Below are 15,532 nucleotides of genomic sequence, written 5' to 3' on the forward strand. Positions count from 1 at the left end.
AAAAGCTTTTTTACCCAGAGGGTGGTGACAGTCTGGAATGCACTGCCTGGGAGGGTGGTGGAGGCGGGTTGCCTCACATCCTTTAAAAAGTACCTGGATGAGCACTTGACACGTCATAACATTCACAGAATCACAGTGCAGAAGAGGCCCTTCGGCCCATCGAGTCTGCACTGACACGTGAGAAACACCTGACCTACCTACCTAATCCCATTTCCCAGCACTTGGCCCATGCTTGCTAAAGTTAATGCAGTTTATTAAACCTTTGACCCATCAGTTCCTGCTGCTGAGAGGACACAGGTGCAAAGAAGGCACCTAAAGTCAGAGCAAAGCATCTTCATGTACCACTACACAATTTATGTGGAAGCATTTGCTGTCAATTTGGAAACCTTTACCATGATCAGTTTATCTTTCTTAGGCTTGGGAGGTGATTCAAATAAACATTGATGGGCTGCATCAAGACCACCCAAGTCACTGCCAATGGCACCCCATGACTTGCTCATCCGTCAATTTTTTTTCCTCAAATAATAATGTGCCATAGTACTGATGTCTGTCCTGCAGACAGGCAAGCCCATATAGGTAACAGTATAGGTACCATGTTCAGCTGGGAGACACCATTCTTGTCCATGAGGCAGTGATACACTAGATTAAGGGCATCCAAAATGCAACCATACATAGCCCTGGTAATCCAGCCTGGAAGTCCAAGCAATGCAGTGCTATTTGCACTTGTTTATTTTTAATTCAGTTTCAACTGTACAAGTTTGGATTCGGCTTTTAATGTTTTTATTTAAAAAAGCACCATCGCTGATTCGTAAATTCTGTGTCAGAACACAAAGACACATTTGCAAATTGAGGAACAGATTTTTTTTAAACCTCATGTGGTCCCTTGAAGCTCCATGATATACAATCAGTTATACAGCACAAGGGGAAGCCATGCAGCCCATTATGCCTTTGTCAGCTCTTTGAAAGACCTGCACAATTAGTTGCACTCTGATGTTCTTTCCCTATAGCCCAGAATTTTTTTCCCCTTTTCAAGTATTTATCCAATTCTCTTTTGAACGTTATTATCGAATTTGCTTCCACCACCCTTTCAGACAGTGCATTCCAAATAACTCATTGCACAATTTCTTTCCTCATGCTACATTTCTTCTTTTTGCCAATTACCTTAAATTTGTATCCTCTGGTTATTAACCCCAAAAACCACTGAAACCAATTTCCCCTTATTTAATCTAATCAAAATGCTGCAAGATTTTGATCACCTTTATCAAACCTTCCTTTAATCTGCTCTGCTCTGAGGAGAACCACCTCAGTTTCACTTGTCTCTCCACGTCTAACTGAAAGTCTTCAACTCCAAGTACCATTCTAATAAATCTCCTCTGCACAACTTCTGAGGGGCATCCTTCCTAAACTGTGGTGCTCTGAATTGGCCATAATGGCTTTCTCAAATTTCCCTGCCACCTTAGAAGATTTCTATACACACATCCCCAGGCCTCTCTGTCCGTGTTCCTGTTAGCTTATGTTGCCTCTCCTCATTCTTCCCACGAAAATGAAATCACTACATTTTTTTGTTAAATTTTATCTGCCATATATCTGCCCATGTCACCTGCCTGCTCATGCCCTCCTGACGACTGTTAGTATCCATCTCACTGATTACTACATTTACATCTGGAACCTTTCAAAGTGTGCCCTATATGCCCAAGTCCACGTTATTAATATATAACCAAAAGACAGTAGAGCTCCCATAACCGACACCTGGGGAACACCACTGCACATTTCCCTCCAGTCTGATAAACTTAACATTAACCACAATAGTAGGAATGGATCTAATTTTTTTTGCAGTTTCATGTTAAAATTGTTATTTTCATTACCACAATTTGATTGTTATACTCTGACCACAGGCTCTCTGGCAACATGTGCCACTAACCATGCCCTTAGCCGAGCTGCTCCAGTACAGCTACAACACTGGCATCTACCCAACAATGTGGAAAATAGCCCAGGTATGGCTTGTCCACAAAGAGTCCTACCTGGCCAATTACCATCCGATCAGTCTAATCTCCATCATTGACAAACTGATGGAAGGTGTCATCAATAGTGCTGTCCAGCAGCACTTACACAGCAATAATCTGCTAACCAACACTCAGTTTGGGGTCTGCCAGGGCCACTCAGCTCATGATCTCGTCATTTTTGTCCAAACATGGACACAAGTGCTGAATGCTAGAGGTGAAGTGAGGGCGGCTGCCCTTGACATCAAGGCAGCACTTAACCAAGCGTGGCATCGAGGAGCACCAGCAAAACTGAAGTCAATGGGAATTAAGGGAGAACTCACCACTGGTTGGAGTCATAGCCAGCAAAGGGCATTGCTGCAGGAGTTCCTAGGTCCACCATCAATCACCTGCTTCATCAATAACCTTCCCTCCATCATGCCATCAGAAGTGGGCATTTTCAACATTCATGTTTGGGCTGGCAAGTGCCAACTAACATTTACACCACATGTACCAGGAACTGACCATATGCAACAATAGAGAATCTAACCACTTCCCCTTGACATTCAATGGCATTACCATCGCTGAATTCCCCCACTATCAACATCGTGGGGGTCAACAATGACCAGAAACTGAGTTGGACAAGTCATATAAATACTGCGGGTACAAAAGCAGGTCAGAGGCTGGGAATTCTGTGGCGGGTAACTCACCTCACTTCTCTCCAAAACCTGTCCATCATCTACAAGGCACAAGTCAGGAGTGTGATGGAATACTCCCCAATTATCTGGATGAGTGCAGCTCCAACAACACTCCAGCAGCACATCATCATCCAGGACGAAACAGTTTGCTTGACTGGCACCTCATCCACCATCTTAAACACTGACACCCTCCGCCACCAACACGCAGTGGCAGCAGAGAGTACCATCTACAAGGTGCACTGCAGCAACTCACCAAGGCTTGTTCAACAGTACGTTCCAAACCCACGACCTCTACCAACTAGAAGGACAAGGGCAGATGTATGGGAACACTACAACATGCATGTTCCCTTCAAGCCACACACAACCCGGATTTGGCACTAAATCGCTGTTTCTTCACTGTCACTGGGTCAAAATCCTGGAACTCCCTTCCTAACAACACTGTGGATGTACCTACACTACAAGGGGTGCAGCAGTTCAAGAAGGTAGCTCACCCCACCTTCTTAAGAGCAATTAGGGATGGGCAACAAATGCTGGCCTAGCCAGCGACGCCCACATCCCGTGAAATAATTTTTTTAAAAAGCTCAAGAGAAACTGTTGAGAATTTAAAACAACAAATGTTGCTATTGAGAAGGTAGCAAATTTGCAAAGAATTTACAGCTACAGATGTTGAGAAATCTGAGGGAAAGTAGGACGAAAATTCCACAACAAGCCCAATGCACAAAAATGGCAGAAAGTTTATTAGCCAGTCAAGAAAAAAGCTTTTGTGTGATTGCAAGGGATGTCATAACTCAGTAATGGAATCCTCCTTTTGTTAAATTCCCTCCAAAGAACACTGCCTTATGTGACTTTTTTTCATTCCTCAAATCAAGCATAGGTTGCTGCTACTTTGCTAGAGACATGAGGAATGCCAATGCAGAAAGGCTGTACTACTCAACATCTAAATTCCAAATTGTGTGGAGGCTGCACTAAATTGCCTCACAAACCGACTAGATCACCCCATGGTTCATGAAGTCACCTATACTTTTTTCAATCTAATTCCTGCAATTTATGCACAAATAATTAACATTAGCAGGTACACAAAAATCCAAGAAGATATTCTACGGATTATTATAATATCTGCATATCGGTATTATTTTAGCTTTTCTTTACATAAGATTTAGAAAAATTAGTTAGGTACCATCTTTATTTACATTTGACAGCTTCAGCAAAATCCAAAAGTTAAAGCACAAATTGAGTTTAGAATATCAAAACATTACCAATTGTAACTGGATTTATTTAGTACAGATCTTTACATATGCCACTGGTTTGTCAATTTACAAACATACATTTTTTTTAAAAATTCAACCCCATGTGGCACTTCTTTGCACACAGGACATAACTGAGTGTCCTCGACCCAACCATCTTCAGCTGCTTCATCAATTACCTTCCTTCCATCAAGGTCAGAAGTGGGGATGTTCGCTGATGATTGCACAATATTCAGCACCATTCGCAACTCCTCAGATACTGAAGCAGTCCATGTCCAAATGCAGCAAGGCCGGGACAATACCCAGGCTTGGGCTGACAAGCGGCAAGTAACATTCGTGTCGCAAGTGCCAGGCAATGACCATCTCCAACAAGAGAGAATCCAACCATCGCCCCTGATGTTCAATGGCATTACCATCACTGAATCCCCCACTGTCAACACCCTGGGGGTTACCATTGACCAGAAACTGAACTAGACTAGCCATATAAATACTGTGGCTACAAGGGCAGGTCAGAAGCTAGGAATCCTGCGATGAGTAACTCACCTCCTGATTCCCCAAAGCCTGTTCACCATCTGAAAGGCAAAAGTCAGGAGAGTGATGGAATGCTTTCCACTTGGCTGGATGCGTGCAGCTCCCACAACACTCAAGAAGCTTGACACCATCAAGGACAAAGTAGCCTGCTTGATTGGCTTCACATCCACAAACATTCACTCCCTCCGCCACCAATGCACAGTGGCAGCAGTGTGTACCATCTACAAGATGCACTGCAGGAATTCACCAAGGCTCCTTCCACAGCACCTTCCAAACCCATGACCACTGCCATCTGAAAGGACAAGGGCTGCAGACAGCTAGGAACACCACCACCTGGAAGCGCCCCTCCAAGTCATTCACCATCCTGACTTGGAAATATATCGCCATTCCTTCGCTGTTGTGGGCTCAAAATCCTGAAGCTCTTTTCCTAACAGCACTGTGGGTGTACCTACACCACATGGACTGCAGCAGTTCAAGTAGGCAGCTCACCACCACCTTCTCAAGGGCAACTAGGGATGGGCAATAAACGCTGGCCCAGCCAGCAAAGCCCACGTCCCGTGAATGAATAAAAAGAAAATCCATTGTGTAACAAGACAACTTTTTTCCAACACAAGATTTTCTGCTCCCAACCACACTCCCTGCCATGTCTGCCAAAGCATTAATCTATGCTTTTGTTACCTTTGTTTTAAATAATCCTGATCAATCACCACCCTTCAAATTCTAACTGATTTAAAATGCCACAGCCTGCTTCTTCAACCACACAAAGTCAGGTGCCCCCATTTCCCCTCAACTTTTCTGAGTTCTAGCACTGCAACAAATTGACTTGAAAGCACTCGTTTTCACCTTCAAACCCTCCAAGATTTTACACTGCACAGCTTTAGTTATGACTATAACCCATACAACACAGATACATCCTCCACTCTGCTGGCTGGCTTACTGTATCCTACACTTTCAACCACCACACTTCTGCCCTACGGAAATTTCTCCCCATTTTCAAAAACTTCCTCAAAACCAACCTTGACCTTGCTTTTAGCTCCTTTGCCCACTGTCCTGCTTTTCCGCCTGTTCAACATCTGTTTACCCTCAAATGTGAGGAGCACTACAAGTTATTATTTGTTTAAAACCTTCCACAAAAAGCAGTTCCGTTCACTCCACTATTATATTAAGGGCTATGTTATATCAACAAACATAGTGCTTATCTAACTGCCTCTATAAGGTATTCTTCAATTCTTAGCATTGTACACTACTCCTGCTATAGAGGCCTTAATAGTTCCAGAGAGCAGTCAGCTTCTTTTATCTTAGTTACAAAATCATTTTGTAAGGTTAGGAATTTAGCAGCAATAAGGTACAAAATTTGTTGGTATACAATTGTTAATTCTTGGGTTCCAAAAGTTTTGATACTGCCTTTTTGTGCAGCCAGGTGGTGTTTTGATAGCCTTTCTAGCAGAATACATATGGCTGAGACAAGGAGAGGGGCAACATAATAGCTGATGCTTTATTTTCTATTTGGTATGCTTCACCATTTTTTTTGCCTTGAGGTTTTTGAAATTCTAAAAGTCATGATCAAACTGTTAAACTGTCATTTCTATATGCAGCTTTGGTGGATTAAAAAAACACCACTAAAAAGTCAAATATTCAAGACAAAATTACTCACATTATTTTAAAACTGTGTTTGCTGAGGTATAAACCATCTGACTCCCCAATGGCTTACAATTTTATTCAGTTAATGGTTGTGCCATACAAAATCAGAAAAGTTTTACACTCACATGCTCAGTACATTATCCAAGTAATCAAAGCACGACCATTGTTCCCAGTGCCCCTACATTAGGAAGTAATAAATGGGGTTCTGCTCCAGTCTTCTATGCAGCAAACACTACTGGAAATAGACCCAAGTACAGACATCACGAAGGACAAGTAAGCAAGCTCAGCTGTGATTCCATGTATGTCATGAAGATATTAATGTATATAATGTTTTTGGAAATTATTCTAAATTGGACTTGTAGTAAGGTCTGTGTCTGTGGGTATGAGTGAGTGTGTGTCTTAATTGGATTAAAGCCAGCTCGTCTGGGAGCTTTGATGTATAGTAGTTTTGAGATGTAAACAGTGAGGTAGAGGGGACATTTGCATTTTGTTGAATAAACCATTCAAAGGCTGGGGGTGAAATCTTGCACCTAGGTAGGAGACACCAAGCAATACGTTCATATTACCAATAAAACTGGTGCAATGAAAGAGGTTTTATTGCTAGAAGAGGTGGAGTTCAAAGGGCTTGGTGATACAATGAGAATTTATATTCAAAGGGAAGGCCAGGTACATATAGAAGAGTCAGAGGCATGTAAGATTCAAGCCTGTAAGCCTACCACTTCGTCTGCGAAGGAACAAATTGAAAGGAACCTCATTTTGAATTCGTACGGTAAAATGTGCTTTGCCTGATGTCTGTTTAAGTCTATGGGTTAGTGTTGCCTTGGGGCAGGTTATCTGGAAGTGATTAATTTGGGGATTTGTTTAAAAGTTATTATGGTAGTAATTTGTATGTGTATGTGTTTAATTTCTTATTAAAATTAATAAATGTTTAATTTAATTTATATAAAAACCTCTGGAGGCTTGGTGGTTTCATTTCTGAATTCAGAGTTACATCTCAAACATACCAATTGAAAATATAGGTTATGACAATTGTTCAAAGTTTCCCTCTGGGATTTTAAATAACTCAGCCTTTACCAACTGGCGTCATAACAGTGTAGTTAAACTTTCTTTGAACACACAGTTAAAAGTTTACAGACAAATGATGGTCACTTGACAAGTGAATGGAGGGCAGCAGGTATCCAGAGGATTACACTCCAGCAAGAGGCTGCCTTCGGATGAGAGAATTGGCCAAAGAAGAAAAAAAAAATACATACATTTAACAAAAAAGTTCCAAACATATCGTCCACTTTATAATTTATTTTCTAACTAATTTCTAAATAAGCACTCAGCAGCTTCTGATCAAGCTAACACTGGTGTTTGGCCAGTGATTCAAGTTAAAATTGGTTGTGTATGTCTTACAAAGCCAGAGCCAAACTCTGTCAATCACCCATAACAGTTTTCATGAGTTTTATCAATTTGATGTTGATGTACAAATAATCCAGAGTAAATCATAAAAACAGAATTCCATAATGTTAACCCATTAGATTTCATCTGCACTATCTGGGTTAAAGACCTTTAGACTATACAAGGGAGCATGAAACTGAAGATTTCTAGGGAACTCAACATTAATATTTTTTACCAATACAGGTTAATTTTTTTCTAAAACCAGAATAGGGCAAATCACAGTTCTAAATAACTCATTTAAGATTATTTCATCAAGTGCACTGTTAATTGCCAGCTGTAAATTGAAATCATGTTACAAGATCTAATCCAGTATGACTTAGAACTATGTCCCATAATCATTTCAATGTCATTTTACAAACACCTAACATCTAATGATTATACCATTACCTGAAAAGAAATTCCACCCCTTTTAAAAAGCTGCGATTTCACAGAAGAGTCAAATCTACAACCTCACTATGGGGTTCACACAAATCACTCAATCTTCAGTCTTGTGGCTTATGACATCACCTGAAACCCTCAATCAAGATGCCAGCTGTACAATCACTATCCTATTTCCATTATTGTCTGTAGCTTGCATATGTTTATTTGAGGGCTGATGACAGACTTTATGATGAGAATGACACGCTCCGCGCATAGCCTATTAAACTGATAAACCCAAGAAAATGAAGCACATTGACACTTTCCGATAGAAAAAGAAACCGCTCCCTTTTTTAATTGGGAAGAGTAAAACTTCCCTTATGCGGCCACCCGAATGCCATACAGGTTGTTTCGCGCCCATCTCCTCCACATTGCGTGCCAAAGCCCTGAACCCCCTCCCTCCTCTGGCTGCGATACTGAGACACCGACACCAAACCTCCACCTTGTCTACTGCTCCCCACCTTGGTGACAGTTGAACTCGACGCGCGCTGCTGCTTCTCCTTGACACATACTCACCTGTCGCTAACGCAATCCCCCGTCAGGTACAAAACTGTTTTCGTCGGCGTTTGATCTAGATATTTCGGAAACCTTTTGCCCCCAGTGTCTCTTTCTCTCTCAACACCAGTTTTACAGAGGGACTTCCACTGACGCAAACCCTCCTACAAACACCACGTCGATTTTTCTCCACTGCTTTCTTTTCCCAGCCTGCCTTGCAAATTTCACCGGGGAGGAGAGTCGACCTCATTCCCGACGGCCTCTGTGGCGGAAGATTCCTCCGTCTTCCTCTGTCCCTCCACCCGGCGGCCTTCGCGCCACCAACGTCTTTTGAGTCAGTGATTGGGCGGGGCTGCGAGCAGAAATATAATTCTTGTGATTGGTTCGCCTGACCTTTTTCCCGACAGTCTTTATATTTTAACGTTCAGTTTGCCGTTTTGGTTAGTGGAAGTTGCAGAATTTTATCGTTTTTATTCTTTTGGATGCATGACAATGTCTGAAGCCAGGAATGAAGCATATCTCTCCTGTGTCCGTCACAATCCGACTGTTTGTTTTGGGCAGGTCAGTGAGACCACGGTTCAACACATGCATCCTAATTTGTAACACTTGCCTTTCTTTTGTGATAAACTGAATTTTTTTTATTTTAAGGTTGTTTGTATGTGGAATTATCTTCCCTACAGAGTAGTGGAGGCTGGAATTTTAAATTCAATCAAGGCACAGTTGGACAGATTTTTGATAGACAAGGGAATCAAGGATTATAGGGGGCTGACAGGAAAGTGGAGTTGAGACCACAACCAGATCAGCCAATATTCATTTTGAATGGCAGGGCAGGTTTGAATGGCCTACTCCTGCTCCTAAATCCATGGTTAATGCAATGATGATATTTTTAGGTTGCTCGCAGTAATGTTTAGCACATTAATTTCTGGAGATTCCAGGAAAATTTTGACAGGTGGGAATTAGGTAATTTACAACAGAGAAACAGGCCATTCCCAAATGTAATCTTCAGATCAAGTGGGAATTAGAGACCATGGGTGGTTGGATCGGGGGCATGTAGACGTAATTAAAATGGGACCTAAAATTATATGTTCTACCTTTCTCTGTATACTTTGAGTTGTGATTAAACTGCAAAATTTACAGGAATTTAGAACCATAGAACAGTTACGATGCATTCAACCCATCACATCTGCGCCGGTCAAAAAGAGATAAAGGAAACTAGCCGCTCACTTTAATTCCACTTTCTAGCACCTGGTCCGCAGCCTTGCAGGTTACAGCACTTCAGATGCAGATCCAGGTGCCTTTTAAATGAGTTGAGCGGTTCAGCCTCAACCACCAACTTCGGCAGTGAATTCCAGACACCCACCATCCTCTGGGTGAAAAAGTTTTTCCTCATGTTCCCTCTAACCCTTCTACCAATTACCTTAAATCTATGCCTCCTGGTAATTCACCCCTCAGCTAGGGGAAACAAGTCTTTCCTGTCTACCCTATCTCAGCCCCTTATAATTTTGTACACCTCAATTAGGTCACCCCTTTGCCCCCTCTGTTCTAAGGAAAACAACCCTAGCCTATCCTCATTGCTGCAATTTTCAAGCCCTGGCAACATTCTTGTAAATCTCCTCTGCACTGTCTCCAGAGCAATTGTGTCCTTCCTGTAATGTGGGGACCAGAACTGTACACAAAATTCCAGCTGTGGCCTAACCAGCATTTTATACAGTTCCATCATTACATCCCTGCTTTTGTATTCAATACCTCTCCCAATAAAGGAAAGCATTCCATATGGTTTCTTAACCGCCTTGTCCATCTGTTCTGCCACTTTCGAGGACCTGTGGACATGCACTCCAAGGTCTCTCACTTCCTCAATTTCTCTGATTAACTTCCATTAGTGAAGAGAGAGACATTTGAGATGTTGAATAGTTTACAGAGGAGTTTCTCTGTGGTTGCCTCTGTTGGGCATGGTGACCAGCCTTTGGAGAATAAATTAAGGGGCACTGTAGGAATGCCAAATCTAAAAGCTGGGGGGTGCAGGGCCGTGGCGAGGGAGTTGCTGATGAACGTGTAAAAGCACCCTCATGTACTCAGTTGACCGTCTTCTCCCCACCTCCTCCATTCCCAGGACATGCACTAAGAACCCCAAGCACAAATCACAGCACATCCAGGGCCGACATGTACAAACACAACTGGATAGCTCATATGTAGATATGAGACTTCCTGAGGCATGTGCAAATCAAAGACTGGCCGACACGTAAGAAGCCATAAAGTCTGGCCAAAGCATGCACAGGCAAAGACTAGCTGCCATACATGAATTCCAGGACGAAAAAAGTTCCAGAAAGGCATGATGTGGAACAAAAGGCCGAATTATGCAACAGTCCCAGAAAATCCAGGACAGTTGGTCACCCTGCTGTTGAGCGATACAGAACTCGTGTGCTACAGCACCATCACCGGTCACAAAGGTGCAATTACAGATTAACTAGTTCCAGTATTTCTTTTTAAATGTAGACATTGAAATTTATTTTAAAATGTGACCAAGAATCAGAAAAAAACAAGTTGTCTTTAAGTGAACACTGACAAACATCAGGGTTTTGTTAAGAAAGGGGTTGGGGGCAATATTGTGTTTACTGGGTAAACTGCAGATCTACTGATTTTCTGAAAATAATTGTCTTGCCCATGTCAAGTTCATTTGTGCTTCTTTTCAGAGAAGGTTTACTCAAAATCATAGGTATTTCGTTAGAGACAATGTCATTACTAAATGTCATACTCCAGTGACTGTACATGGAATTACAACTCTCTTCAGTGACCTCTATTGTCGTCGCCAAACCTAAAGCAACTAGTATATTCCTTATTCTTGCATCATTCCTCACTACTTAGTAAATCAAGTTAACTTGATAACCAAGATGAAGGCAAAATACTGCGGACGCTGGAAATCTGAAACAAAAACAAAAAATCCTGGAAAAACTGAGGTCGTCTGACAGCATCTGTGGAGAGAAAGACAGAGTTAATGTTTGAGTCCATATGACACTTCTTCAGAGGGAGGGAAATGGAAAGCAATGAAGGTGAACAGGGCAAAAGAGACAAGCAGAAGTCCTGTCGGAGAGAAGAGCAGTACTTTTTCAAGGTAGGCATTCTTGGAAGAGTGAATTAAACACTTAAGATAAAGGCAAAATACTGCGGATGTTGGAAATCTGAAACAAAAACAAAAACATTAACTCTGTCTTTCTCTCCACAGATGCTGTCAGGCCTGCTGAGTTTTTCCAGTATTTTTTGTTTTTGTTTCAGATTTCCAGCATCCGCAGTATTTTGCCTTTATCTTAGAGAAGTGGCAGTGAATTAAACACTTTCAGGAATGCCTACCTTGAAGTACTGCTCTTCTCTCTGACAGGACTTCCACTTGTCTCTTTTGCCCTTTTCACCTCCATTGCTTTCCATTTCCCTTCCTCTGAAAAGTCATACGGACTCAAAACGTTAACTCTGTCTTTCTCTCCACAGATGCTGTCAGACCTCAGTTTTTCCAGCATTTTTTGTGTTTGTGATACTTGATGACCAATCTGTCCCACATAGTGTTGAAGTACAAACACCATCTAGTCCTGCACAGGTAAGGGAGTCCACATTTGAAACACTCCCTTCTTCCGACCAATATAATTTGTTCAGATTCATCATTATCTTTGAACGCTTCCTCAGATTTCTCTCCTTCATTTGAAGGAACCTGCCTTTTTGCTTTGGGCAGTTCACCACATAATCACGCCTATTAACAGTTCCTTAAAGTATTCTTGGGGTTCATTCACTTATTATTTTTCTTCCACTTTGTCTTCTGCTGCAATAGCCAGATCTGCTAAAGGTGCTTTCATCCTCATTCTGACTGCCTTGAATCCTTACATTGTATTTAGGCCTGTGTACGCTAACTGGGCAATTTAAAAAATAAAGCAGTTATTCTATTGTGTGTGTCACCTAGAATGTCTCATATTTGTTCCATGAAAGCTGAAGGAAGTGACAATTTCGCCAAAAATAAGGCAGCAGACATCTGATCCAACAGTGTCCCCTTTTCCAAAAACAGAACCCTAATTAGAACCAGTTGCCTGTCCATATGAGACATCTTAGCACAATACAGAAACTTAGATGTTAATACTGATCCAGCAATCACCAAATTGAATTTTGTCAAACTTTAATACAATCTGTAAAGTTTTATACAGATCTGTCATGATATTTTTTTGCTATGGAATGGCCACCAGTTTTCTGAAATCTATCAAATTCTGACCATGCCTCATAGGCATTTAACAGATCATCTTTCTTGTAGAGCTCATCCAAAAACTGTAATAAAACAACCAAACTTTCATCACTATCCAACTAGTGGACATCCATCTCAAAATACATCTTGTTTTCTTTTTGGTAGTGATATAGCCTGTTTCTAATTATCAATTTTTCATGTGGTTCAGACTTCGAGGGTATCAGAGAGTCATAATAATCTGACTGGCTTCCTGCCATTTTTCTCAACGACTACTAGGATTGTAGTTTTCAATCTGACCTTTTTTTCCTTAGTTTCCAAGCTTCACCTTTAGGCGATCATTCTCTGCTGTCCCTCTCTTCAGATATTATACCCTAAGAGGGCATTGGTGACCATGGACTTCCATGTATTATGATTGGTGCGATACTGCGGTGGTTTGCCATTGCCTTCTACAGGTTCTGGATGACCAGGATTCTCTCCCGCTCTTTCTGCCTGCCATAGGCATGTTGGAAGGATTTGCAGGTTGATAATCAACCGGTTTGGCAACGTTATGAATGCAACTTCCATGGCTATCGAATCCGGGCGTGGGACTCAAACCTAGAGCTTCTGGCTTAGAGGCAGGGACCCCATCCACTACGTCACAAGACTTCCTATCCTCTGCTACCATGTTCTAATCCAGAAAGACAGGTGATTGAGGATAGAACTGGAGCCAATTTTTACACACTTCTTTAAGCATTTATTTATAGACACACATCATAAATATGCCCCTCCTAACCTCTTCCCCATAGTTTTAGTATGTTCCTATTTATAGGAGCACAAGCGAATCTCCAATTACTGCTCACCACCTGCATACAATTAAAATTATAAACTTTTCAGTCCAAATATCTTGCTTTTTAAATTATCCATGTTTGTGCTTGATTGCAAAATGTAGGTGGATTTTGAAGATGTAATAGTGTTATTTTTGCACAGCATTGCAAAAAAATGCTAGCCGTTTTCTTTGATATTTTTCACACCACCTGTTGTCATTTTTTTAAAATTCAGCTTTAATTGTTCTCCTGTGAAAGCTCGGAAGTCCACTCAATTGGCATTTTTAGGCATTGGCTCAAAAATGTATTTGTTGGATCAGCCCTGAAGCTCCAGTTTGCAAAATGCATGCCTGTGCATACAATTACTACAGTATTGCAATTTTTCTAAATCCAATGTGTTCTCTGTAGTCATATGGACACAATGGGCTGAATGGCCTCCTTTTGTGCTGTAACTATTCTGTGATTCTTTACTTTGTTTCATTCTTTCACATAGATGGCATAGGTATGGCCTGTGGTAAAAGAGAGCATATATGCCCTCATAAGAGGTGCCATTTATTTAAAAAGAAAAGCAACTGAATATTCCTACCCATCCAGCCAAATGTTTTAATCTCAGGTGGTTTAGTAAACTACCACCCATGTATTCTTGTCCATTTTTGTTTTTTGATCTTTTACTAAAGCAGTTTATGGAAGTGATATACATCATGGCTTCACTATCTATGTTTGATCTGAAAATGGGTTACAACACAAATTTAAACAAAATGAATTTTTAACAAACTTTTCTGCAAATCCATTTTTTCTGGAGGAATGTGCATACCATATTCTCTTGGTTATCCTTGAGGTTCCTTGTGAGTACAGAAGATATGGTCCCTTTCAGAAAGAGACTAGATGGTGTTTTGTTCCAACATATAAATGCTTTATTAAGTTACAATAAAAGTATTAAAAATATTAACATACGGGGGTACAATTAAAATCACTAAGCTGAAATACAACTGGCAAAGTTTAACGTACAGTGTTCTGAAGTGCATTCTAGAACATAACCTGTAATAAAAATTGAAAAGTCTAGATTCACTCCAAGAACATTCTAACATACATGATTTAAGTCTCCACTTATATGTTGTAATTACCCTTTAGTTCTTAAAGGACCTTGAGCACTATTGAGCCCTGCTATCAATGATTTCCATGTCTCCCAAGTCAAACAGCCATTTGCTGATCCTGCACATTCCACAAGACAGAAACATTCAGTACCTGATCGTCACACTTCCCATGCCACTATCCTGTAAACATGAGATAGTAATGGAGACAGGGTATCTCAAAAGCAATCTGTAGCTGTTGCTTACAGCATTCACTAAAAAGCCTTGTCCTGCAGAAAGGCTGTAAAACAAATAACTCCTCAGTTTACCCTGTCCTTCTGACTCTTCTCCAAACTCCCCTCCAATGGCAGTGATTTGTACTGGAGTTTGGTACTAAGAGAATTTATTTCACTCCAGTAGCACACCCAAGTATTCAGGCTTCATGTTGGAAATAGGTGTGTCAGAAGGTTATTTAGCTGTGTAATTACATGTGAGCCAAACCCAGCAAGGACAAGATTTTTTTGCGTAATAATCTATCTCCAACCCAGGATCATGAGGTCAGTCGCAGTACCCTGCTGCTAATGCATTTGAGATCAACGAACTCTGAATGAATCTGTGACTACCTAGCCCTGTCCAATCCGTGATGCACAATACAATGCATTTATTTGCTAAGATATTAGGAAGTAAGGTAGTACATTTTAAAACTTAAGAAATGAAACCTGCCATTTCTTTTGAACAAGAACAAATGCATACACCAGTTGAACTATACCAAATGTAACTACGTCTATCATTTTTTTGCAGCATCAGTACACCGCTGAAGAATATCAGGCGATCCAGAATGCTTTGCAGAGGCGACTGGGTCCGGAATACATCAGTCAACGTCCAGCAGGTGGGGGGCAAAAGGTAAATTTGACAGACACGGACTCCTGGCATCACCTGATACTGAAGGAAGCCCCATGTGGTTTAAGTTTCTACTTTTATTTCAAGTATTAATT

At 41.1% G+C, this 15,532-nt stretch overlaps 2 protein-coding genes across 12 annotated transcripts in view; one reads left to right on the forward strand and one right to left on the reverse strand.

The window, feature by feature from the left end:
- The window catches only part of erc1b (ELKS/RAB6-interacting/CAST family member 1b), a 1,197,549-nt gene extending 1,188,809 nt beyond the window's left edge, over positions 1–8,740 (reverse strand). For all 8 annotated transcript variants that reach the window (XM_078568271.1, XM_078568270.1, XM_078568269.1 and 5 more), the window contains exon 1: positions 8,470–8,740. The gene's annotated coding sequence lies outside the window, so the exon portion shown is untranslated. The remainder of the gene's footprint in view (positions 1–8,469) is intronic.
- Positions 8,741–8,847: 107 nt separating this feature from the next.
- The window catches only part of rad52 (RAD52 homolog, DNA repair protein), a 128,721-nt gene continuing 122,036 nt past the window's right edge, over positions 8,848–15,532 (forward strand). For 3 of the 4 annotated variants that reach the window (XM_078568287.1, XM_078568288.1, XM_078568289.1), the window contains exons 1-2: positions 8,854–9,009; positions 15,339–15,440. In XM_078568287.1, the coding sequence (XP_078424413.1) occupies positions 8,935–9,009; positions 15,339–15,440 (177 nt within the window). In that variant the 5' untranslated portion in view covers positions 8,854–8,934. Of the gene's footprint in view, positions 9,010–15,338; positions 15,441–15,532 lie in introns of all 4 variants that reach the window. The other variant, XM_078568291.1, reaches the window with a different exon arrangement.

This window comes from Cetorhinus maximus, chromosome 22, assembly GCF_964194155.1.
Source record: "Cetorhinus maximus chromosome 22, sCetMax3.hap1.1, whole genome shotgun sequence".
Lineage (NCBI taxonomy): Eukaryota > Metazoa > Chordata > Chondrichthyes > Lamniformes > Cetorhinidae > Cetorhinus > Cetorhinus maximus.